At 31.3% G+C, this 27,647-nt stretch overlaps 1 protein-coding gene across 1 annotated transcript in view; it reads right to left on the bottom strand.

Annotated features, from left to right (window-relative positions):
• LOC140046786 (uncharacterized) overlaps window positions 1-16,026 on the bottom strand; it is a 31,387-nt gene extending 15,361 nt beyond the window's left edge. Inside the window, exons 1-18 of the mRNA XM_072091514.1 lie at window positions 15,831-16,026; window positions 14,320-14,406; window positions 13,964-14,057; window positions 13,665-13,772; window positions 13,392-13,499; window positions 11,675-11,759; window positions 9,544-9,709; window positions 8,923-9,026; window positions 8,480-8,548; window positions 8,211-8,347; window positions 7,530-7,619; window positions 7,249-7,440; window positions 6,853-7,095; window positions 6,399-6,593; window positions 6,146-6,316; window positions 5,751-6,053; window positions 5,058-5,162; window positions 4,771-4,975 (exon numbers count right to left, since the gene is read on the bottom strand). Coding sequence (XP_071947615.1) covers window positions 4,771-4,975; window positions 5,058-5,162; window positions 5,751-6,053; window positions 6,146-6,316; window positions 6,399-6,593; window positions 6,853-7,095; window positions 7,249-7,440; window positions 7,530-7,619; window positions 8,211-8,347; window positions 8,480-8,548; window positions 8,923-9,026; window positions 9,544-9,709; window positions 11,675-11,759; window positions 13,392-13,499; window positions 13,665-13,772; window positions 13,964-14,057; window positions 14,320-14,327 — 2,383 coding nt within the window. The 5' untranslated portion in view covers window positions 14,328-14,406; window positions 15,831-16,026. The remainder of the gene's footprint in view (window positions 1-4,770; window positions 4,976-5,057; window positions 5,163-5,750; window positions 6,054-6,145; window positions 6,317-6,398; window positions 6,594-6,852; window positions 7,096-7,248; window positions 7,441-7,529; window positions 7,620-8,210; window positions 8,348-8,479; window positions 8,549-8,922; window positions 9,027-9,543; window positions 9,710-11,674; window positions 11,760-13,391; window positions 13,500-13,664; window positions 13,773-13,963; window positions 14,058-14,319; window positions 14,407-15,830) is intronic.
• Between the last annotated feature and the right edge of the window lie 11,621 nt (window positions 16,027-27,647).

The raw sequence follows: 27,647 nt of genomic DNA, 5'->3' as shown, positions 1-27,647 counted from the left end.
TACCCCTTATACAGTAGAACCCCTCCCGCTTTGGGACACCTCTAGTAAGCAGACAATGGCAAAAAAAAGGGCAATATATGTTTTACCACTACGGCCAACACCTACTCAGTGGACACTCTTATTAAGATGACAATTTAAATGAAATGCATGAATCTACTTTAAGATGTTATATAAAACAAATAATAAATGTTTTTATATTCGTGGAATGGTATAAATAATTTCATTTTCATAATCACGACCTTGTGTACATTCTAAGAAGGTGGAAGAAAGTAAGTAGGGGTTTGAAAACAAAACATAACCGATATTCTACACAACATTTCAAGAAATAAACATATCTGAATTGCAAAACGAGTTGTAAAACTATGGGATTAGTGGCCATTTTAGTTGATGATAACAATATATTATTTTAATATGACAACTGATTTGTTAATTTTTTTAATCTGAATAATATTGATGGCTAGATTATGAAAACAATAAAGTCTAGTGTTTGCCAATCAGATTATAGGTCAAGCCTTTTATTTAAGAATATTGACAGATTGCAGTAACTCTCTATCATCTTGGACATCTGTGAGAAGTTAAAATTGAACACTAACCACAAGACTTAGCCAACATGGTACTTTACAGGAGATTAATTAATTAATTAATTAATATAAACCACTCAATCCTTGGAAATAAATCTTAAGTTAAAGTCTAAATCTGCCCATAGTACTGTTTTTATAGTTATTTAGCCTCAGTTAAATTTAACATTACAATAGCCACAATATTATGTTCTAAAAGTTTGGTTCAACAGGATTTAAGATATACCATAAATTATAATACTGTACCAATACTATTCATAGAATCCATTTCAATATAAACAAGATAAGATAAGATAAGATAACTTTTATTGATCCTCAAAAAGGAAATTCATTGCTCGTCATAATAACAAAGAAAACACTATAAAAACAAATATAGCATAAAACCATTCATATAAAAACATCTAAAAAATTACAATATAAAATTATCTTCTTAACTTCCTGTTGTACTGGATGATACCGGAGGGAATAAAGGATTGAGCAAATCGATTTGTTTTCACACTGAGGAGCCTCAATCTACCACTTGGATTAAGTTGGTCTATGATCACTTTGTGGAGAGATGAGAGGCATCCGACTCAATGCGTTCGAAATCTTTCTCGAGGTGTTCTAGGTGCACATCGGTAAAGGAAGGCAGTTCCAGACCAATCATTTTACCAGCCCGACGGATGAAAGTTTCAAGGCGTCCTTTATTCCCTCCGGTAACATTACCAGCCCAACAGGAGAGGCAATACGTTCCAACACTACATATAACGGATCTATAGAACGAAAGTAACATCAAATCACAGGAGTTAAATTTATATAAAGTTCTCATACAATACATTCTGGGACTTAATTTTTTGCTGATGAAGTCTATATGGTCTCCCCGACTCAGTTTATCATTGAAAACAATTCCTAGATACTTGTACTGGTCAACAATTTCAATTTCTTTACCTTTGATAGTGATTGGTTGAAAATTAAATTTATGTTTAGTCCTAAAATCAATGATCCTCTCCTTTGTTTTTGATGCATTTATTTGGAGATAAGTATCGTCACAAAATTCAACAAATCTTTGTATTTCGCTACGATAATTTTCATCATTGTTTGAAACTATGAGACCAATAGTACTAGTGTCATCAGCGAATTTAACAACGGGGCAAAGCTCATCATTTAAAGATCTGTAATCGGCTGTATACAAGGAATATAATTTAGGTGCGTTGACAGTACCCTGAGGAACACCGGTGTCAGAGGTTACGATTTCTGACTTAACACCATTAATATTAACAAATTGTTTTCTATCACAAATGAAATTTAAAACTAAACGAACAATCGGACAGGGAAACTCCATATTCAACATTTTATTTGCTAAGATATGGGGTTGTATGGTATTAAACGCAGACTGAAAATCAAAATACATAATACGTGCCGAGTGGCCTTTCTTTACATTATCTAGATGTGAATACAATTGATGTAATTTAAAATAAATCGCATCACTGGTACTACGGAGTGATCGGTAAGCAAATTGCAACGGGTCTAACACTTTTTCAGTATAAGGTTGCATAATTTTTAAAATAATACGTTCCAATATTTTCATCGCGACAGACGTGAGTGCAACGGGTCTCAAATCATTCATGCTGTTAATCTTAGGTTTCTTAGGTACCGGTATTATGCATGAAAGTTTCCAAATATCCGGGAACGCATGATAAGAAAGACACATATTGAAAATAAATGTAAATATACCATCAAGGTGAGGAGAGCAGACCTTAAGTACGCATGGTGGGATTCTATCCGGCCCAGCAGCCTTCGATGAATTGAGTTTCATGAATTCGTTATGTACATCAGAAATGCTTATACTAAATTTGGGATAGTGATGACACATCTTGATATATAGACAGATATATACTGGTACAGTATGTTGTCCAAGGTAAACCTTTGCAAAAATACAACCTATGTTTCATATACATTCGTATACTATATACGTTTGTATATGACATATACTAAATATATACTAAATTACTTTAAGCATTCCAAGATTGATTTTGACATATCCTTCTTTCGAGGCTTCATTGTACGCTTCCTTAAAGTCTCTCCCATGAACAGCAACAGCAAATGGAATATCCTTTTCGACAAAATAATATTTAAAGGAACACATTTGTGAGAGTGAACCAAGTAAAATCAACATTTTTTTTTTTTTGGTCTTATTTCATAGACATCTAAACAGCAAGCATAAACTTGAGGCTCAGGGAGTGGAGTTGGAAGAGTCAGGACTGAACCTCGTACCTTGGGATTGGAAGGCAAGCACGTTAACCAACAAGCTAGACTACTTGAATGTAAAGCTAAAATCTAGCTTTACTCTTTCTACAGTTTTTGTGATGAATTAAATAATTTGTTATCTCTATAAATTGGAATTATGTTCTTGAATCTTAATACAATGACTTGGATGTTAAATTAATCACCAAGTATAATTAGTAATAACATTTTACCAAAAGATTTTCTAATTTTGCAGTTAGAAATATGTTTAAATATAGTTTATTCTTCCCAATATATGAGTTTCAGTTTGGTTTGGGCCAGCTATTTATTACATCGTAATCAGTCTGTGAAAAGGGAAATCCCCACATTTCTTCAGTTACAATGCACTGTGTGGTTGGGCTTAACCTATCTGCCTGTCTAATAACAATCATAATTAAGTGACTCTAATTGCATATATTCATTCATTCATTCATTCATTCATCTTTTTATTTCAGAATATCTTCGTGACATAATATATCCATAGCAAAAGAGAGAAAAAAAATCTTAATCTAAGAGCTTATAGAACAAAAACATATAAATATAAATATAAAGTCAATGCAACAAGGCATTCCATTGTATTTGCATTCTTGACACATTAAGAACGTGGCGATTAATGGCCATGATCAAGGAATTACTTCTTGCGTTCACATGATTTTTTAAAACTAAAAAAAAACAGATTTTCTAATGAACTCATCCAAGGATGGGACATCATTTAAGACAAACATCATGCTTGCACTACAATTTCTAGGCTGCTTCAGCAGCAAACGTAAGGCATTGTTATAGCATACTTTCAGTGATCTTAGAGTGCTCTTATTATATCTACACTAAGGTTATTTAAATATATACTTTGTTACTGTGTGTATGACCATTTGATTTAAATCAATTCAAATGATAAGTGTCCACAGCTGGTAATAAACCAGCAAAATCATTATTAATTTTAAACTATGTCTATTATGAAAATGCATGTCAATACTAGTCTGTAAGACACTAGCCATGTGTCGGCACTTACGGTTGTATATACAAATATGAACATAGAGGAAGCTTATTAGCACTTTAAAAACAAGTTCTTTTAGATGACGCTTGATGTATAAACTATTGTCTATATGATTACAGAAATATGTGACTGTTAACATAGGGATGTAATTTAATAAACCACAGTATCAAGTGTAATTAAAACGTGATAATCACCGTAATTAGTGGACTTTTCCATAATTGTGTTTTATTTGATCTAGTTACGCACACACAAGTTCAGATTAGTAAAGAATAGGTGAAGGCCTAGGTAGAATATCTAATGCACTATGTAGTAATCGACCCTCTAGGCAAGACATTATTGCAATAAAATTAGAAAGGCTATGACCTACAGTAATAGTAATAGTTGTTGTGGGCTACTGCTGTAGTGTTAACTTTGTGTGGCTTTTTGGTGTGCGTGAAGAAGTGACCTGTGTATAAGACGCACCTACAATTTAGAGGTCAACTACAATGAATAGTTGTATAGAAAGAAAAACTGTTTTCATAGCATAGCTTGGTGATCAATCTAATCTTCATTCTTATATACAGTATATTATCTACCGAGTACAGTAATACAAAAACATATTTTTTAATGATAAAAAATAAATACTTACATAAAGTGTTACTCGGATATTAGAATACAACAAAATTTAACTCTAAATTACATTTAAAAGGCATTATGCGAATAATGTGCAATGGTAAAGATTAGAAACTATTTGAGAAAAAATGACATGGCCAGCATATCATCAATAGATTGGTGTCTAACATTAGACTAGTGAAGGTTTCATAGTACAGTATGTCCAAATTAAGATGATTGCAAATTTTGTAAGATGAAGTTATCTTTGTTGATGACAAAAATTGAGAATTCATTAGAATGAAGTAATGGTGATGACAACATTAAAGAATAACCAAACCAACTTACTCGTTGACAATAAGTGCTTTATACGAGCAGTATCCATAGCATTTCTTCTTCCACATGGAACAGAATCGGAATTCAAACACTTTTCAAGATCAATTAAGTGATGTTCATATGGTTTACAAGCAGTACATAACACACGCAGAGTGTAGCCAATGCCCTCGTATATATTGCAGACAGTTTCTAGTTGCTCTTTCAAGTAGCTTAGTACCTAAAACATGGGAATAAAATGTTATTTATAATTTATATAACATAATAATTTTGTTTAAAAGTGATAATCTCATATTTTTTACCTCCATGCAGACACTTGGTTGCAGTTCAAATAACACCTCTCCTTCTTTTCCATCATCTACTGTAGTTATAGTTTGCTTAATGTCAGTCCAGCGTGATATTTCAAGCTGTTAAGAAAAACATTCAAACAGTATCGTTTGACATTTATCTATGCATGCATATAATTAATACAGATGGATAAATACATAATAACAAATAAACATTGAAATGGATCATAAATTCAAAAGAAATTGAACATCTTGTTGCGTTAAAGATATACTATATATGAATAATTTCAAAAATTGTAAATTTTGTTAATACAGTATGTTATTATTTAATGTCACATATTATTTGGTTTGAAACAATTTTTTTTAACCATTTGCTTTGTCTTCAAAAAGTGAAAATATTACTTTTGTTTGTTGTTTTTTTCACTGAAGTGAACAACTTGATTAAATCTGCAAAATGGGCTATTTAACATCATTAATTTGCCATGTTATAGGGGGAACAATACATCGTTAAAATAAAAAAAAATAGTAGAGAAAGGTTTGAAGTACTATGAAAGAAAAAAGTGCGTAATACATAGACATAGAACAGAATGCATATATATACTATATTCAACGTTAATTGGTTTTATGTTTTCTCTTTATATACAAATTTTATATTAAATATTGAAATTAGAATATAATTAATAGAAAAAATAGTAATTAATTTCATACCTTTAAAGCATATGGTTTTTCCCTTTCATGGTTAATTTTGACAGAACCTAAACTGATAGTGTGACCACTAAATCTAAAGTCACTACGATTCCGGAACACTTCTGAATCATCAATACCCTTTTCTGTCATCAATTCAAGAAATGCAACAACCAATGTGTTGTATACAGCATCAGGAAGAAAGTCCGTCGGAGTCAGGTAAATTGATACTGTTTGTTTGTCATCTGCTGTTACTTTCAGAATGTCTTTTTTGTCAACTTTCATTCGACAAGGAACCAAGAATATCCGGTTACCTTCTTTAATTCCCTGTTAATATAAACATCACAATTATACATAAATTGGTACCAGTGATTAGTAAGAGCTTAATCAAAGAAATGAATAAAAGTGTATTTGCCAACCTTTGTCTTCTCAAAGAGCAAACGAAAAACTTTCATCAATTCTACAAAGATTTCAAAAAGATCTTCATCTTCGTTTCGCCACAAATAACGGAGTAACGTCTCTTCAAGAACTCCTTCATTGCTAAGCTTTTCCCATAGCTTCTGTAATTGCTTCCGATCTTCTGCTTTCTTCTGTGTACAAAAAAAAAAGATTCTAAATGTAATAGACCTACTGATATACAAGTCTAGTTATATATAATATGCATTTACTAACCATTTCAAACATTGGTGTAACTACTGTGATGACTTTTGTCAAAACTTCAATCATCCAGTGAAGATTTGTTATCACAATGTTTCTTAATTTCTCATTAGTGCCGGTGTACATGATAATTCCAGTGACATTCAGATAACTTATGGCAGTGGCGAGAACATTTTGAGGGATTCCACATTGAGTTGCAATCTCAGAAACCTAATGCAGAATTGACATTTTAATATAATTATTACACTAAATTCATTTGACAAACAAATAACTAAACAGGACAGTACTATTGCAAGGTGCTATACAGATTGTTCACGGCCGCATTACTGACTAAATAATTACTATTACTGATTAATGTTTGATTACAATTATTCACCTCTGAAGTAAATATTCTGAGTACACACACAGCATATTGAATAATAGAATTCTATAACTAGACGTTGAAAACAAAATTAATTCAAACCCTTACCTCTGTCAAGGTAATGTACAATCTTGTTTTTCCAATTATTTGCAACTTTTCCTGCAAATTAACCCACTTTACAGGAACTTCCTGTACCATTGCTTTCATGTATCTACCAACGTTTCGCTTAAGTTTTTCAATACCTTCATGTGACTTTACAGTGTTATCCACCATGTACATTTCACGATCTACATGATTGGCATACGGCAATCCTTTCATTGCATCAAACATCTGCATGAACATTTTCTCAGCCTTTAATTAGTAAAATTGTATATATATATTAACAATACAAAAAAAGGTTTCTTCTTTTATTTCATGTGATGCTTATCCATTCTAATAAATAAGCAATGTGCATGTGTAGAGTCAAATAATATTTAAGTTATAAATGTATACTATAGCTATTACCTTCATCTGTTTTTCTGATTCTGTCCCTGACAATTTATCCATATGGGTAGCAACCAAACAGATAGGAGGTGACTCTATTATCTTGCCATCAATTAAAATGGGGTTTCCTGAACCATGTTGTGACACAGTATGTTCATAAATAGACCTTATCCAAAACAAATTCATGTCCAAATTAGTCATTCCTAGGGAATCCTAAAATCAAAATGTAATTGTAATTAGAAAATAAACAATTCGCTGTTGATAAATTTTACAAAATAATCTGAAATATTTGGTGAACTTACAAATGAAAAACCTCGTGGATTAGCTAGTTCGTTCAAGTTATCCATCACATTAAACGTAACACAGTATGATACTTTGTTTGTCAGGAAGAACTGAAAGATATAAATACAATGTAAAGGTTAATAGATAGAATATTATAATTATTGGAAACCTTACTTTTACAACAGTGGCACACTGCATTGATAAAGGTGCGTCCAAACAATAACTTAAAATGAAACAAAATAAATACAAAAATAAAAAAAAATATTCTAAATTAAATATCACCAGATCTGAATTGTAGCCGTTCAGTTCCTATTTTTCATTTCTCTTGTTTTTTTTTTAATTGAAAACTTGTTACTTTTAAAGTGAAGGGCTTTACATATTATGCCCTAAATAAAGTCAACATTTATAATTATAAATAATAAAGAAATATAGGTTTTTCAAATTTTGGCTACCAAAAAAGTTCAGAATGGACTAAAAGTCTTAACTTGAAAGAATGTAAAATTAAGGCCACCTAGAATATTATTTAAATTCAATTGTTAGTTACTTTAAAAGGTTAATATCAATGAATACTGTTGGATATAGAAAATAACTAAAATACAAAACTGTGAAAAACTTGCTATGGCACAAACAAAACAGAGATGTTGTTTTAAATATGATTTTACTATCAAGAAAAGATTCGAGCATAATTAAGACAAACATACCCTGTGTGTTATATAGTAGTCTAGTTGACCAGCAAAGTCCCATATACTAGTTATGTCGCTCACATTTACCTTTCTTGTTCCCACATTTTGACTCACAAAATGTTTTAATTTAGCCTGAAGTGTTGTATCATTGCTTTCTAAAAAAAAAAAATTATTAATAAGCATTAGTATGTTATTGTCAATGATCGAGAAACCTTTTCTAAATTTTCAGATGACGATGAATGCCAGATTTAGATTTGAAAATGCAGTATTGCTTAGTCTGTGCCAACCTTTCTTTAATTTCTTATCAACATTTTCTGCTAATGCGTGTGCACGAATTTGCTTGGTAAGTTCCACATCTGTATGAAGTAAGAAGAATAGGTAAACAATTAGTTTATATGAAGTAAAATACAAAAGTTTTAAATGGATATTGATAAGTTTTGATATGTAATTTAGGTTTTGGAACGTTGACATAACAGAGTGCAAAATTCTAGTACAATCTTTATAACAAATGTAAGAAAAGGATGTTAACATGCAGCTAGCATGACTAGTTATTTTTGGTGCAACTATTGTGATGAAATAATTTATTTTATAAGGCCTACTTATTCTTAATTGCCAGTAAAAGCATACAAAACAAACACAAATCTTCAAAAAATGTCTTCATCAGATGATTAAACATATCATATATGAAAATTAATAAACTATTTTCTTCTAGAATTTCTTTGACTCTCACCATCTATATCTTTTATCTTTTTCCAGTTGCTAGAATCCTCCTTAGTTACTTGGAACACTGTTGCAGTAACTATACCATCCGTAGATGGTTCTCTGGAATTGAATCTAATATTACAATGTATTAGTAAAGTTGAAACTTCATATTTATACATCTTTAATCATAAAAATTAAATTTAAAAAATCACAATCAGATTACTTTTTTATATTTTGGTTTCTAAATTTCCAAAAATTCCAAAAACATTTATTTGCAATTTTTGAGCAGAGAATAAATTGTCTTGGTGTCTAGTAAAGTTAAGTTTGTGGTACACCATGTGTTTCCAAAAGGAAATAAATTATGTCTTGACGTTTGGATGTTTGCTACAACCATCTTCTGAAGAATGCTAGGTATAAGTAAAGATAAGTGGAATATAAAGTAGCATAGTCTGAGGTGATTGGTCATCACAAGATTATAAACCAGCGGTGTGTGAACTAAGACACAATAGACTTTAGTTTACAATAGGACAAAGCAAGTCAACAATACCCAAAGTTGGGGCTTGATATAAACACAGGTTCTTTGGTTTTTTTTTTAGTTTAAAAAAAAATATGAGTTCCTACATATACACACATCTATTTTACTTGTTACCTTTCTCCAAGCATGCGCTTTACACAACTAGTCTTGCCTGCACCTTCTTTTCCAAGGAACATACACCTTGCATTTACAACTGTAATTTCACCATTTTCTAGCTCATCTTTATATATCTTAATTGCATCTGCACCTTTGGCATATATTTCGGCAGGGATTAACAATTCTAATATAAAATTATAAAGTAAAAATAAATATAAATCTTTCATAATAGTTCTTTTCCCCTTAGGGTCATGTCAAGTCATTGTTGCCAATTCTAAGACAGTGGCTGTGTGTGAACAAGTAAACTGAGGTAACCCCTACTCATCCTTATAAATGTATGTACTAGGTTCTTCAAAGTGCACACAAGCATTTATGTAAACTGAAATTACAGTTTATAGTCCTTATCCAAGAAGACTCGTTCTACCAGAAACATGGAGCAGGTGAATCTTGAACCTTTGTTGATATTATGACTGGATTACGGTTCCACTGTCTTAAAGGGGGGTTCCGGGTTTAAAATGAATAGTAAAAAATGTAAAATATATTTGTTTGTCTCTTGAACGGTAAAAGTTTCAATTTATATAAGCGCCCAGTGAAGCAGAACGAAGGCTGTGAAATCAGGCCAGATTACAAGTGCAGCTACGGCAAAATCACACTGTGGTTACAAAATAGGAAATTCGTGAAATGGTCCATCTTCCGACGACTCGTTATCATAAACCATATCAATTAATTTTGTAAAATTATACTTATCTGATGTAATTTTAGTCGGTCTTCCCATTTATAAAGTCAATTTTTTATGAAAATTCATCAAAACAGTGAAAAATTAGATATGTTTGCACTTTACGTTTGCCGATTTTCGCACCGACTTAGGGAAAAATCAAAATCAATGAAGCGTAACGTATACTGTACATTCCTGCTGAGGATCGAGCGAGACGACGATACACGTGCTCTCTCTGCTGCCCATGCCTGGCATCGTCACGTGATAAGCAGATACAACAATACCAAACTGGTCGGGTCGAGTATACCCCGTCTATAATCACAACATGAACGATGTACAGTATTTGATTGAAGGTCGACTCGACCTACCGGAATGGTATAGATAATATAGCTCGAATGAGAGAGTTTGAATATTTGTGTAGTGCAGCCTATAGTAAAAGGCCTGGTAGTATCAATTCGCATAGGGTCTACTACACTAGCTAGCTCAATTTTTAACTGGGCCGGATCGGCTGGTCTCCTTCCTACTACCTGGTCTACTTGCTTGATGCATGAGTATCCGCTTTTTTGGAGAGTAAACTAAACCTATTTATTTTAGGCCTACTTAGACGATCGGGACACCATACGTGTGGACGGCGATCGGACCTTGTTTTGCTTCAATATTTACAGCCGATTTTGTAGAATGTTTTAGGTTTAGATTGTTTAGGAGTTTGGTTGATAGGATGGGTTTTGTTATTTATGGGCCAATCGTCTAGTAGTAGGCTAGCTAGGCCCATGGGCCCCATTGTTTTAACGTAGCCATCGTGGCATGGAATCCCTAGTCAGAATGGCTCTCGCCCATATTATTATTAGGCTAGGCCTAGAGTAGTATTGTACGTGAAGCCGATAATACGATCTGTACTATAGAGGTATAAAAATAGTATAATTTATGACTCCGTATCTGTACTAAATTTTGTATTTCATTAAATGTATGCTACTACTGTTATTATTACACTTTAGGCCTAGCTTAGAAAATCTACAAAAAATGTATTTCACAATGATCACAATGGTGGTCGTCGTTTGACAGGGGAGAGAGATGTAAATTAGTTGACAAACACAACGTACATGACGTCGCGAGTTTGGAATCCACTGGTGACGTGATTTTGTGAATATCTCATGAATATTAATGAGCTTCCCTAAGCTGCTAAAAAACAGACTTTCCATGAATTTACCCTAAAATGTATATGAAATTTAATTTTTTTAATTTCTCGTTATTACTTCTTCATTCTGAAATGTCTATATTGTTATAATATTTTTTATTTAATAAATAAACGATATTTAAAAGCAATTTTAAACCCAGAATCCCCCTTTAACTTAATCACTCCCATTTTAGAACAAAATTAAAAACTGGCAGACCTTTAGTTTATTAATAAAAACTTTAATAGAAAACTTCACTTACTGTCAAAGAGCTTTAAAATCTTGTTTCTTTCCTGGTAAACCATCTGCATGTTACTTTCTAAAACATTCACAGATGTATTCCCATCCTATAAAATACATACATTTACATATACAGTATTATAACACACCTAAGTGTATCTGATTTGATTGGTTAATTTATACACATCATGTGTGCTATTAGGTTGTTCTAATAAAAAGAAAACAGATATAAAATGGTCATAATTAAATATGCTGTAGAAGCTAGATCAACTTTTGTATGCACTTTGAGTTCCAGAGAATTTGACTTCAGAAATTGGTTTAGGGTGGTCAAACAATCATTTTTTGCTTGGTATACACATTTTGAAAATTTGGTGAATGGTCAAACGGTCAAGGTGAAAGGCTATATGAGCAAACCCCCATCTTTTTTAAAGATTATATAGAATGTTAGCCTACTACACAAGAGTATGATGCTAATGAACACATTTTGTAACAAGATAAAAGTAATTAATAATCAATCTATAGTTTGCATTATATATAATTGCTCTTTTTGATGACACATTCAAAATGGAACTGAAATCAGGGTACCCAGGAGCAGAACCAGAAATAAACATTATATATAATTGCTCTTTTTGATGACAAATTCAAAATTGAACTGAAATCAGGGTACCCAGAGTGGAACCAGAAATAAACATTATATATAATTGCTCTTTTTGATGACAAATTCAAAATGGAACTGAAATCAGGGTACCCAGGAGCAGAACCAGAAATAAACATTATATATAATTGCTCTTTTTGATGACAAATTCAAAATGGAACTGAAATCAGGGTACCCAGGAGTGGAACCAGAAATAAACATTATATAAAATTGCTCTTTTTGATGACAAATTCAAAATGGAACTGAAATCAGGGTACCCAGGAGCAGAACCAGAAATAAACATTATATATAATTGCTCTTTTTGATGACAAATTCAAAATGGAATTGAAATCAGGGTACCCAGAGTAGAACCAGAAATAAACATTATATATAATTGCTCTTTTTGATGACAAATTCAAAATGGAACTGAAATCAGGGTACCCAGGAGTGGAACCAGAAATAAACATTATATATAATTGTTCTTTTTGATGACAAATTCAAAATGGAACTGAAATCAGGGTACCCAGGAGTGGAACCAGAAATAAACATTATATATAATTGCTCTTTTTGATGACAAATTCAAAATGGAACTGAAATCAGGGTACCCAGGAGTGGAACCAGAAATAAACATTATATATAATTGCTCTTTTTGATGTCAAATTCAAAATGGAACTGAAATCAGGGTACCCAGGAGTGGAACCAGAAATAAACATTATATATAATTGCTCTTTTTGATGACAAATTCAAAATGGAACTGAAATCAGGGTACCCAGGAGTGGAACCAGAAATAAATCAAAAGGGGAGCAAAGATTACTTTTGGCTGGAGGGAATTGGCTTTCTGAGCAAATTAGTTTGTTTCAAATGGTTTAAGCACATAACTATAGTATAGTCAATTTCCAATATACATCCTGGAAAGGAATCAAAATCATGAAGTTTATAAATATTGATAATAGATATCATGTGAAATTGTTTATCTGTAAATATAAACAACAGCAATAATTACAGCTAAATAATGTAGTATAAAATCCTATTTGTCATTATTGATAAACAAATAAAATGGTTTACTGCAGAGAATGGTTGCCTACTACACTAGCATGTAGATTACCTTATTTTTCAATGTTGCTGCAGATGTGTCATTCTGTACAAGACAAGTCACTATATCTAAGGTAGGATTTACTTTACTCAGATATTCATGTAATGGAGTGTCCCCGTCCTGGAAAGGAATCATAATAATAAAGTTTATAAATACTGACAACAGCAAAAATTACAGCTAAATAATGTAGTAAAAAATCCTATTTGTCATTATTGATAAACAAATAGAATGGTTTACTGCAGAGAATGGTTGCCGTAACTACACTAGCAAATACCTGTGGATTACCTTATTTTGCAATGTTGCTGCAGATGTGTCATTCTGTATAAGACAAGTCACTATATCTAAGGTAGGATTTACTGTTCTTAGATATTCATGTAATGGAGTGTCCCCATCCTGGAAAGGAATTAAAATAATAAAGTTTATAAATACTGACAACAGACATTATGTGAAATTGGTTTTCTGTCAATATAAATAGCAGCAAAAATTACAGCTAAATAATGTAGTAAAAAATTTTAAATTTTAAATTTCAATGAAAAGAATTTCTTTTTGTTAATATTATGAAAATATATATATATTGTTAATACCTCATTGATAGATGTCACAAGATCTGGCTGTGTTCTACAAATGTGTTTAATTGTTTGCAAATCATTCCTATGCAAAGCTTCTTCTAATTTGTTCCTGTTAAAATGATTATAAAAGATTATAATGAAGTGTTACGTTAGTTTATGAAAATGACGATTAATGGAAATAATATCATCATTAAATTCGATGAAAATGGGCCCTTTAATTGTAATATTTATGATTTCGTAATCTTTTAAGAACATTTGAAAAGTAATTTTTCTACAAATAATATCTTAAATTGTTATCTTTTTCATTTAAACTATAAATTAATTGAAGGTTAATCTTTTTGATTTGAAATAATAAAATTAAAGAAACCTACCTTTCCATTTTCAAAATACAGTGTCTTCATTTAACATTTATTAATGCCGATAGCTTCTAGTATAAAAGTAAGCCTACACATTCTCTTCTGAAAATATAAAAGGTAAACATTTAATATTTCCTGGTATGTAAACTATCTGTATCTCTATAAATTCCTATTGAAGTTTATAAATATACCATAATATAGATGTTTCTGATGCTGGCTGTTTTACTTTGTCGTTTGGATTTAGCTTTTGCTTATTATATTTGTACATTGAGATACAGCTACTGATACTCACAACAATGTCATTTTGTTAAAATATAACTTTAAAGATTGTCACCCAAAAACATGAAAAAATGAAGATTAATTAAATCAGACTTTTAATAGCTGGTTATTTTGTAGTTTTAATAAAGTTAATCACTTCTGTACACAAAAAAACGAAAAGAAATAACGTTTTCACTTTACACAAAAACCATTGGCTGGCAGCCAAATTGATTAATTTTTGCTTTAAATTACCATTTTTTCAGGTAAAAAAATGTTTTCAATTAAACTTTTGGTCAAAGTGGATACCTATTATGGGACATTAAAATGGCATTCAACAAAAAAAAATGAATTATTATTTTTATATGGGGAATAATACATCTTTATAGCTATCAAATTGTCTGATACTATCTTGTCTGATTTTAAATGTTCATATCTCCAACTCTGTAGCCTGAGGTTATTAAATGTTCATATCTCCAACTCTGTAGCCTGAGGTTATTAAATGTTCATATCTCCAACTCTGTAGCCTGAGGTTATTAAATGCATAGCTTTTGTTAGACAACCCACAGCTCTGTCTACAATATCAAACTTGACAAAGAAATTGTTATGTTCTCAAATAGGGTAGTTATATGACCTCATCATTTCCATATATGGTGGTGTAGACAGAGCTTTACAAATAATTTTCAGGAAATAAAAGAAACTAGTGCGAATCATCATTAATTCCTAATATGTGTGTTGTATTCAAAACATTAGCAATGCAAAAAATACCAATTGTTTGTGTCACAGTAACTGTGTGGTACAAAGGCAATACTGATAATAATCAATTGTTTACTGGATATACAAATGGAATGGAAACTTCAGTATCATCAGACTGTTGAACATAAAACTGGTGAAAATGTATACATAATGAAAGCTATTCCAGCAGAAACATTTTATATTTCAACATCACTGTGTGTGTTTCATACATACAGCATGTATAAAATATAATCCCATCAGACAGAAACATTAAAGGCTACGACAATTAACTTGCATCTGTATGCTGGTGTTACTGAATGAAGATGAAAATTGTAATTTGTTCTCACACTACATACTTCTGCTGGATTAGATCAAGCAAAATTTATGTGTCTTGTGTTGTTTAACTGTACTGTTTATTTGTAACCTTCAAATGACAAAGAGCTTAAAACGTCAAATTACTGTAATGAAATAAAAACACACACAGTCACTAACAATAAATTCATAAAGAGTTGGTGGTATTGGTAACCATAACTTACCCTTGTAGGTTCATGTCTGAATATTCCTCCATTCCCTGGTCCATCGTCAAAGGTGTTTATTGTTATGCTAAGTGCCAACACCTAGTTTACAGCGTTCTGTGTATCACATGACTTTGAGAGTCAGTCTTGCATACTAAAAAATAACAGAAAATATAAGTTGTCAACTTATATTATTATTATAAGTAGTTTCTATATACTTCATATTAACAAAGAACAACCTTTTATTATTATACAGTAAGTAGTTTCTATATACTTCATATTAACAAAGAACAACCTTTTGTAAAGAACATGTTAACTAGAGCATATGATGCCATTTTACTACACAATTGGCATCTGGATATTGTCCAGTCAAAGTTAAGTCAATAAAAGAATGTACACACAATAGCAAGGCACACTATGATATCATGGAGGAAATAAATAATGTAATCTTTTTTATTTCCTTCATGTTGGTGTAGTAAACAACATTACATTTTTAAACTGCAAAAACTATCCTAATTAGGACATTTTTTTAAAATTGGCTACAATTCTTTAAAAAGAAATTGTAGATTCTTTGTAATGCTAGCGACTTGAAAGTAAACTTTGAATATCTTTTTTTAACATTTATATTGTACACATAAGGCCAAAATATATATATTTGTGTAAATACTTTATTTGTCACTCTCATAATATAATATAAAAACTTTAACAATTATGACAAAAAAGACCAAAACAAATCAGCTTTCGCCATTCGGGTTTTGGCCTTTAACATAAAATGCATTAATTATTAACACAACTGATTGTAAAGTTTAAATAAGTATATACTTGTTAATCGTCAATTTCAGGGGAGGAAGGGTGTACTATATTTAATAGGTCATCGACATTGATTTAGCTACCATTTTGAAATAAACTGACACCAACTCTTTCATTTTTCAAACATGAACAAATGAATCACTATACTGTACATACATTTTAAACTATAGGAAAAAATACTTAATGCAATAAAATTGTTTCTGTACATTGGTAAAATCATCCATAACAAAGATTAGTTGCCCAAATATTAGACGACTTGCCCCAAGTCTGTAGTTTATATTCTCTTTTTTATGTTAGTCCACCGGATAGCGTTTCAATTTTTGTTTGGAAACTACTGCGTTTTTTTCCGATGATCGATCAATTAGCATTATATGTATGAAACGCCTTATGTGGCAATATATTTATCTTTTTACTAACATTATGTCAAAACATATTTTAGAACCTACCTGTAGACTACCCAAATATCTGAAGTTGACATACTAAACTAATTGAAAGGAGAGAACTCACTCATTAGACAGACGTAATAAAGAAAATAACAGAAATTGCTTGACATGAAGAGAAAAGGAAAAATTAAATGTGAAAATATATTATAAGGTCAATTTGACAATGATAATCATTAAATTGTCAATTCCCAAAGTGATTTATTTTTAAATGTTTACAACATTCTTCTAATGATTTTTTTTTCTATTTTGTAATAACATATTGATTGATATTCATATTTAGTTATTATTAACACTTACTTTATCAACTGGAATTGATAGTAGTACAGGAAAGCCAAACTCAATTCGGCGAAAAATTTAACATACAGCTCAGGGCGTTTTTCAAGTTATTATAACATAGAGGGCGCTATATACAATTTAATTTAATGTCTCATGCATTGGCCACTGAAAAAGTTGGCAGGTTTGAGCATAGATTATAGAAATATCTCTATGGTTTGAGATACATGTATTAAATTAGACAAAAAAAGCAATTCAATTTATAGCTTTAGATTGTTTTTATGATTTTAATTTAATTAATCTCTTAATCTTTAAATTGAATTGAATGATGGTATTGTTGTTGACTACAATAATGATGACAACAATGATGTGTATGTGTAGTTATATGTTTACATTTATATATTTAAGTATAATCTTCTTACATGGCTTCCCAACATACAAGTTTCAATTGGATTTTTGTTTCCAATTGATCGATACTTTCTTGGGTTTTTTTGCCTCTTTCATTTTGTATATAACTGAATCATCTTTTTTTTTTATACATTATGATTTACTGTATTATATCTCTAAAAAAAAAAATATTTATTTATAAAATATCAGAAATTATAATGTTTTTACTCAAATATGAATGAAAGAAATAAATGTTTATTTGAATTGAATTGAATCTCTACAAGACATGAAATCTTGGGGAAAAAAACCAGAATTAGTCAATCCTTTAGTTAGTTTTTAGAATTAGTAGATAAGTTTCAGTTGCCTGTCGAAATTTCGTAATAGAATTGCTGCTTTTCTACCTTGCTAGGCCAATTGCTATTACTAGCTAGGCCTATAGGTGCTTTAGCATAGCATAGGCCTAGGATTGTTTGGTCATTTGTTGACATATTAACACTAGATGCGATTGTTTGTACCATTAGAATATAAAACATTAATTATTTGTATAAATACTGTTTGATACTAAACGATCATTGTACAATTACAACAAGTAAAATGACAGTATTATAAAATGAAATAAATAACTATACTATTACAACTCACATTTACACACTGAATCTAAAGAAACATACATGATAAAATAACATTACATTCAAAATTGCACAGTCCGATCATAGAAGCTGCCTATTATAAGATGCTTATTGTTATACCAAGGGCCAACACCCTATTTCTTTATTTTGTGAATTACATTACTTCCTCAATCAGTCTTGCCTTTCTTTAAGGTTAAGTGATCTGCATTGAACCTGTTGTGATTGTCAAGAATCTTTATTTTTTATCAATGTTACTTTTTTTTCTGTCGATTTAGTGCCTGCCATTCTCTAAAATTTGTGGATAGAACATCTTATATAAACCTGGTCAACATACAGTAATACTATAAACCTATGCTGTGAAAATAATTTTTACTATGGTACAGTATATAAAATAAAATATTAACAAGCTTTAATATCATTTAGTTTGATAAATTAGTATAATTATCTAGGGACGATTAAAGTGATGCAGCTTGATTATATGCAATTTTATGCAAAACCAGCATACATAGTATAAACATCATTAGTAAATTAGCTTGAATTTACCATGAAGATTGTACAACTAAGCTCTCTTCGATGTCATAACTGAAAACTTTCATTAACATCAAGCGGAACATATTTTGGTGAAACCAGAATCTATGAAACGTCGCTTACGCAAGTTATTGGTTATGATGAAAATTGCGTCAATGAAATTTCTATCAATGATGAATAGATGATGAAAATAGAATAGATGAAAATGGCATAGATGATGAAAGCTGAATATATCATTAAATTAAAGGGGCTGTTTATACAATTAATTACACTATAGTAGATGACATATACATAGATTGGATATTGAAGGCAGCTAATAAAATAATAAATAATAAATCACCCCCTTAACCCTTCAGCACCTGAAACAATAATGTAATGTTCTATATGTTACTTCCTGTACAGTTATTTAAATATGTAGGAAATCAGAAACTAATTACAAACAAAATACAACATTTTTTTTCTGGTTCATAAGTTTGCATTACAAGTTGTATTTATTTGAAAGAATACTAAATAAATAGTAACGTAAATTTTGTCAACATTTGACATTCTAATCATGACCATTTGACGGTATTAGGCCTAGGCTAGACAAACTAGCCTATCTTGTTCAAAGCCTGGTGGACAGGCTGCATGTTTTCGCCCAATTGAGGGCCTAGGCTAGGGGTGTCACGAAAGCTCAGACCACGAAAGCTCAGACCCCCTAAGACCTAAGATCACGAAAGCTAAGACCCAACACCTAAGATTACAAATACTAAGATATACTACAGCTTAAAAACAATACTTGTTTATCCATACATCATTTTGGATCAGGTGCCGTTTTCGGCCACCTCGACTTGTATGGACTATACCATTATTATGATAGGGGTGTGGTGTATTATGTTTTATGTAGAGAATGGTGTCTATTGAATGGGAAGACAATACAATTGTTCTGTTATGTAACCTACAATACAGAACATCAAAAACTAGCAAGCATGTACTTTTTATAAGGCATGTTATTATTAGGTACTGTGTTACGGAATGCCAAGATTTTGTAACAATATTAACTATATAAGTAGGTAACTTACTTACTATATATAAAAACTAAACTAAACACTACAGTATAATCAAAATTAAAACATATTAAATACTATGTTATGCCTATCTGGATTTAAACACAATAAATTTTAGTACAATACGATTCGAAATTAGAAAATCTTAAATACTACAGTACAATCGGAATCAAAACATATTAAAAACAACTACAGTACAATCGGAATCAAAACATATTAAAAACAACTACAGTACAATCGGAATCAAAACATATTAAAAACAACTACAGTACAATCGGAATTAAAACATCGATCCTAAATACTAAAATACAATCGGAATTAAAACATGTTAAACTACAAAACAATTAAACTAAATATCACAAGTCGAGGTGGCCGAAAACGGCACCTGATCCCATAATTTTAAACACAGTAGGTTTCATTTATTACCATAAATATAATTTAATACTACCGCAAAACATAGATAAACTCACATTATTTTCGCCCGTTGAGTAAATGTATATTTTTCTTTACAACAAACAAACTTGACGGGTTGTTTGTTGGTATATATTAACTCCATTGTGTTGCTTCAGAGGATGTTTTTCTTACGCACCTGCCTTTCTTGTATTTTGACTCCAAATTTGTTGACTAACTTTATCCTGAACACCACACTTTAAAATTAGGACTTATAAGTACTTTCAGAAGGAGAAACACATAATAACAAATAAATAAATCCTTTAAATTGATGATTTTACAGATGTGTTTCTTTGTATACTGTAATGACAATGTAACTCCTCGAGCTCCCCATGCTCAATGTTTTTGTTTCTATGGAGCGCCAAAAGAGCAACAATAATAGTACAAGTATAAAAACAGAAAGAAAACGAAACAAAAAAACTTATCATGATTTTTAAATTAAAATTTATTTGCCAGTATTTATTTATTTCTTCGTACTTGCATGATTATACTATTATCATTACAATTTTAATTTTACATTGTTCCATCCACACTGTAGATGGACTCCACAGAGTTTTCAGCCCCCTATATAATTTTTGCTCTTTTGACGTTCCATAGAAACAAAAACATGGAACATGGCCCATGGGGAGCTATATTCGGACCATCAAAATGAAGACATGAACATGCTCATGGACATTGATTATTAACAACTTAGGGAGTTTTAAAGGAAGATGTGATTGGATATTGAGGGAGAGCGTCATTTGACAATCGAGCATTCTCTACTCTCTGTATCAAGTAGTGGAAACATGTTTTTTTCCCTTCGTAATTGATAGTGTTTTATTAGTAAAGTTTAAAGGGATCAGTGCTTATCAATTCAGTTACAGTATTATTTGTTTACATTTTCTGCAAAGTAGATGTGTTAATCCAATTCACTTCCATGATTTTTCTTTTGTATGAAGTGTAGAAACATTTCTTGAATTTGCGTTTTATTAATGTGTATCATTTTCATTTAGTTTTGTAGAACTTTTGTGAACCACTTTGGAAATCAATATATTTGTATTAATAAAGATTAAGTAAAATTAAGTAACCATAGCAAAATTATAGTATTGTGTTCCTGGGGTGTCATTTTGGGTATATGGAACACAGTGCATTATATGATAAATAAACCACTTCAATAAGCAATGAGGCCGTTTTCCTCGTTAAAGTATTGTGTTCCTGGGGTATCATTTTGGGTATATGGAACACAATGCATTATTGATAATGAATTAACCACTGTAATATGAGGCCGTTTTCCTATGTTATAGCATTGTGTTCCTGTGGTATCATTTTTGGGTATATGGAATTAGCCTAATAATGCCATATTTAGAAACATAATTCATTGATTTCTGATATTCTGTACTTGTGTATGCATTACTAAAATAGTAGTTATTTTATTTCATTTATAATGTATGTATAAACATTTATTCAGTTTTTTTTCTGTTTACATTTTTAAATTGAACAATTATAAAAATACCTATCTACCTTTCTGTTATTGTACTATTATAATATTTTTTGAGGCAGATTGATTTCAATAAAAAAAATGTAAAACAATTAATTTGACTTATACTGTACTATGTTAGTTCAGGAGATGAAGTGTGGGGGCATCTTCCCAATAAAATAGTATGTAACAGTGTATATTACAGTAAATTGAATAAACTCGAGCGGAAAAATAACACACATGAAAAAACATTCATTTCCTTGTCGAAAAGCGCCCTCTCTAGTTTTCTATTAATTTATTAATAATTATTATTAACTAGATGGTGCGCGAGCGAAGCGAGCGTACCATCTAGGTCGTGCCCACATATGGTTCTCGAATACATAGTAATTTCAGCGTAAAAAAACTGGCGATTTCAAAATGTAGGCCTACGTACCGCATGACTATAAAACATTTAGGCTATTTATGTATTTATGTATTTAACCAAAATTAGCACCGTGCGAATTACTTCCAAAAGAGAAACTTCTCACAAACTGAGTCCAAATGTTTCATTTGGACTCATTAAACAAACCCAATTTGTATTTTGTATCTAACATTATTGAGGGTTGGGTTTTTTTTTAATAGGCCTATAAATAACATAACACTAAATAGAGTAAAACATTTCCGATTTAATAACTGTTAAAATTGTCACTGTCATAGTCGATTGAAATAGTAAAGTACATGTAACGATACACCACCACGACGTTTATATTTTTTTGTAATTATTAATTAATACAAACGTTGAGAAGCAACTGTCAGTAATAAAGTATTATATTATTATGTGTTTATAATCTAAAAGTAGGGGCTACCCACACTCACAGTAATAAAGTTTATTAGTATATTTGTTTATATATAATAAACAGTAGGCCTACCAACCCACACAATAAGAAATTTGCGATTCAAATGGCTATCAAAAGTGGTTAATACCTATTTACAGTATTGTATAGCTTTACAATACTATTTATGTTTATTCTCAAAGGGCCCATAAATTGACCTACTTGTGTTAAATCATGGAGGTATGCAAGCATGGTTAAACCAAATAATTTGGAATGTTCCATTCATCGCAAATCAATACATTTGTATAAACGTATATTAAACGCCGTGGTTAGGATTCCGGCACCGGAACTCAACTGCTCACCGTTAGGGAATCCGACACGCTATTGCGCATGCCCAGAGCTCTGGGAAATGAATTATAGCTTGCACTAATAGTGTGCCACACCACGGAGAGTCGGAGTGTTATAGGGATTTACTGTAGCCTAGATAGTCGTTGCGCGAGCGAGAGAGCGATGGATGAAACTTGGCCTATGCCATACATGAATTAATAATTAAAATACGACTACGCCACGCGTTAAAATAATTATAATGGTATTAATAAGTATCAGTATCTATCTAAGAATCGTAATGCTGTTTTTAGCGTTGCGACCCTGACTTCCCGAACAGTTTTTTTCACATTTACGCGGTGGCTGCCGTCAACAAATCAACTTGTGATTGCATGTTGTTATGTAGAGAGTAACTATATATAATGCGTTATGAAAAATCATAAAACTAGTCATGTAATTATATAATTCATAATGATATGAAGTTTATATATGAATGAAGCAACGACTTTTTAATTACAAAATAAATACTATAGGACCACTGGCCACGTCTAACTGGTAGCCCTAGCCTAGATTAGTGGATCCCATATTAGTAGGCATCTAGGCTAGGCTAGTTCGCCGTGTGGCGCAGCTATGAAATGATCCATCGCTGTTGATAAGAACAAAGAGAACTAAGTTCTTTGATAAGAAGTATAGAGTCGCCCCGATTACCTAGCTCTGGGCATGCGCAATAGCGTGTCGGATTCCCTAACGCTGGGCAGTTGAGTTCCGGTGCCGGAATCCTAACCACGGCGTATATTAAATCTATCAAAATAGTATTTTTTTAAGAAAATCGGCCTGTCTTCAACATTATGATACTCTACTCGAGCTGTTCAACCGGTTTTCAGCTATTAAAAACAATTATCGTAGGAGGAGATAGGAAAATGCGAAGTATCCTCGTATTATTGTGTACAGGTATTTTTCATGAGGACATCCATTAGACAGTGTATACCACGATCGGAAAACACCTAGGCCCTAGGCCTAGGCCTCTAGGCCCACTAAAAAAGCCTTTGATAGCTAGAGGTAGGGCTTAGGGCCTGCCCCAGCTACTTAGAACTAGCCTAGCCTATAGGCCTATCTAGGCTGATATAATATAGTACTAAGTAGGTAGGCCTAGGATAATATACCGTATACCGTATATGATAATAATGAAACAAAAACTTACTTCTTGTGTTTGACATTCTTCGACATGTTGTGAGTGGTTTGTTGGTGGTGGGTGAATAAACTTTTATTTTTTATAGAGGGCGCAACCACCATTTGTCTACGTAACATTATCGCTGTGTTATATCAAAGAATATATATCACAAGAATGAGTATTCCGCGATTTTTGCATGAGAAATTTGTAACAGAGAGCTCCAGTGAGTGATGCCCGCCCTCATAAGGGCGGATGTATACATACTAAATAAGACTTGATTTAATAGATATTATACATGTCACATTAAATAGAATTAATTATGATAATAGTTTTTGCAATTGTAAACTATTTTATAATACATATTTATTAACAAACTAGTGTACATTCACTTTTACAGATAATTATTTACTAACATGCTAAGTTAGTTCACAAAAAAGGCCTAACACAGCAACACCAAAATCAACGAATCGTTACTCAGCACGGCCTATTCTTTACCATTGCCGTGTACTACTCTACGCCCGGTAAATTAAGTATTGTTTTTATGATATAAATTAGTATAAAATACATGTTATTAATAGGACAAAATGTTAAATGTCATTAACATTTATTTGTTTTACCAGAAACAAGTTAAATATAGGAATAGTATTAAACTATCCTTCGTGAAAACGCGTAAACAGCAACACGCCCGGTCATGCTATCGTAGCGCCCGGTTGATAAAGCAAACTGTTTATACGGCAGTTTTTACTAAATAAATTGCATAAAACGAACAATTAAATATCCAAATAGTATTTAACATGATGTTGGCATGTAGTTGATAACATTTTTTATCATGAAAATACTACCGGTGGTCCAGCCTTTGATTAGTGAAACCGTTACAAAAAGTTGTATACATCCCAGATATATCCACACTTATGGCGGCGCCCTACCACATGGACAATATTACTGTTACAGGGAAAATCGCGGATTACTCATTCTTGTGATATATATTCTTTGGTTATATCGAAGAACTTTATTACTCTCTGGATTGGTGGAATGGATATTTTGTATAATATACGATGAATAGCAAAGCACGTACATTTTGATACAGTATAATGATATCCTCGATGTTAAAATCTCCCCCTTCCAAACAAACACACAATCCTTACAAACAAACAAAAAGCTTTTCATTCATTAGTATTTATTTAAAAAATATGAATATAAACATTAAAACACAGCAGCATAAATACTTAATTGAGTTTTAATTTACAAAATTGAATTAAAAGTGAAAAATATCAAAATATAGAACATTTCATTTTTAACAAATAGGTATTAGAAAATTCATTCATATAAAAAATATAATTCAGTTCTGTACAAAAAAATTTACAATTTATTCAATTCATCATATTTAAACATCGTTCTGTACTTGCATAATATGCACATGTTAGTTATTTATAAGTAATGTAAATTTGTTCAAAATTACAACAAAAAAACAGAACAAACACATATATGTTTGTCATGTTTTGTTTTTTGTAATTTTACAAACTTAGAAAAGAAAGAACAAAATATTAATGTGAATTGACTTATTATATTTATTGTAGGCCTATTAATTACAGTAGGCCAAACTTTAACCAAAATGCAGCATGAAGAATGACAACATTGATATCGCAAAATATGAACTAAAAAGGGTGACAGTTAACACAGACTGACAATTGCACATCATTAACAGTTATCATTATCAATTTGGTCATTTTTCGTAAAAATCCCTGTACAGCTTTTAGATTTATCCACAACAAATTGTGTTGTTAAAATCCCTGTACTATAAATACAGTGATTCCTACAGCTTTTAGATTTATCCACAACAAATTGTGTTGTTAAAATCCCTGTACTATAAATACAGTGATTCCTACAGCTTTCAGATTTATCCACAACAAATTGTGTTGTTAAAATCGCTGTACTATAAATACAGTGATTCCTACAGCTTTTAGATTTATCCACAACAAATTGTGTTGTCAAAATCCCTGTACTATAAATACAGGGATTCCTACAGCTTTTGGATTTATCCACAACAAATTGTGTTGTTAAAATCCCTGTACTATAAATACAGGGATTCCTACAGCTTTTAGATTTATCCACAACAAATTGTGTTGTTAAAATCCCTGTACTATAAATACAGTGATTCCTACAGCTTTTAGATTTATCCACAACAAATTGTGTTGTTAAAATCCCTGTACTATAAATACAGGGATTCCTACAGCTTTTGGATTTATCCACAACAAATTTTGTTGTTAAAATCCCTGTACTATAAATACAGTGATTTCTACAGGTTTTAGATTTATCCACAACAAATTGTGTTGTTAAAATCCCTGTACTATAAATACAGTGATTCCTACAGCTTTTGGATTTATCCACAACAAACTGTGTTGAGTGGAAAATGTTGTTGTCTTGGTTACAATGCACCTAGATTGTCATGGGTCTAATTATTATATGATATCTTGATTTAAAATACAATTACTACTGTAGTTATTAATACAAACAAATAGCAACATTATTATCATCAGTATCATTATATCAAACACCTAATTGCTTCCCCCATACCCCGTCGCGTCCCCTTATTAATTTGAATTTTTTTTTCATTTATCAAATTATTACTTTACTTTAAAATGTTTATAGCTGCAATATACACTTTGAACAAAATTGAGATTGTAGGGGCATCTCTAATTGTATCAATATTTGAAAAAACCCCACTTTTTGTTCCCTTATCCTACCAATCAAAATGTGTATGCTAATTATCTAACTTTCTACTAATCAAAAGGTGTATGCTAATTATGTAACTTCAGATATCTAAACTGTAATCATATAAAAAGAGTAAGCATGTCTGTCTGTCCACTTTCAAATAGTAAGAGCAATTGGTTTTCAATATAAAATGACAAATAAATGAGTAGACAATTGACAACTGAGTTACAGCTTCAATATGTTGACAACTGTCTACTACGGCATTGAGTAGACAATTGACAACTGAGTTACAGCTTTAATATGTTGACAACTCTACTACAGCATTGAGTACACAATTGACAACTGAGTTACAGCTTCAATATGATGACAACTGTCTACTACAGCATTGAGTACACAATTGACAACTGAGTTACAGCTTCAATATGATGACAACTGTCTACTACAGCATTGAGTACACAATTGACAACTGAGTTACAGCTTCAATATGTTGACAACTGTCTACTACAGCATTGAGTAGACAATTGACAACTGAGTTACAGCTTCAATATGATGGCAACTGTCTACTACAGCATTGAGTACACAATTGACAACTGAGTTACAGCTTCAATATGTTGACAACTGTCTACTACAGCATTGAGTACACAATTGACAACTGAGTTACAGCTTCAATATGATGACAAATGTCTACTACAGCATTGAATACACAATTGACAACTGAGTTACAGCTTCAATATGTTGACAACTGTCTACTACAGCATTGAGTACACGATTGACAACTGAGTTACAGCTTCAATTTG

Source organism: Antedon mediterranea, chromosome 4, assembly GCF_964355755.1.
Source record: "Antedon mediterranea chromosome 4, ecAntMedi1.1, whole genome shotgun sequence".
Lineage (NCBI taxonomy): Eukaryota > Metazoa > Echinodermata > Crinoidea > Comatulida > Antedonidae > Antedon > Antedon mediterranea.
The sequence above is the reverse complement of the archived record's forward strand: the minus strand, read 5'-3'. Positions and strand labels throughout refer to the sequence as shown.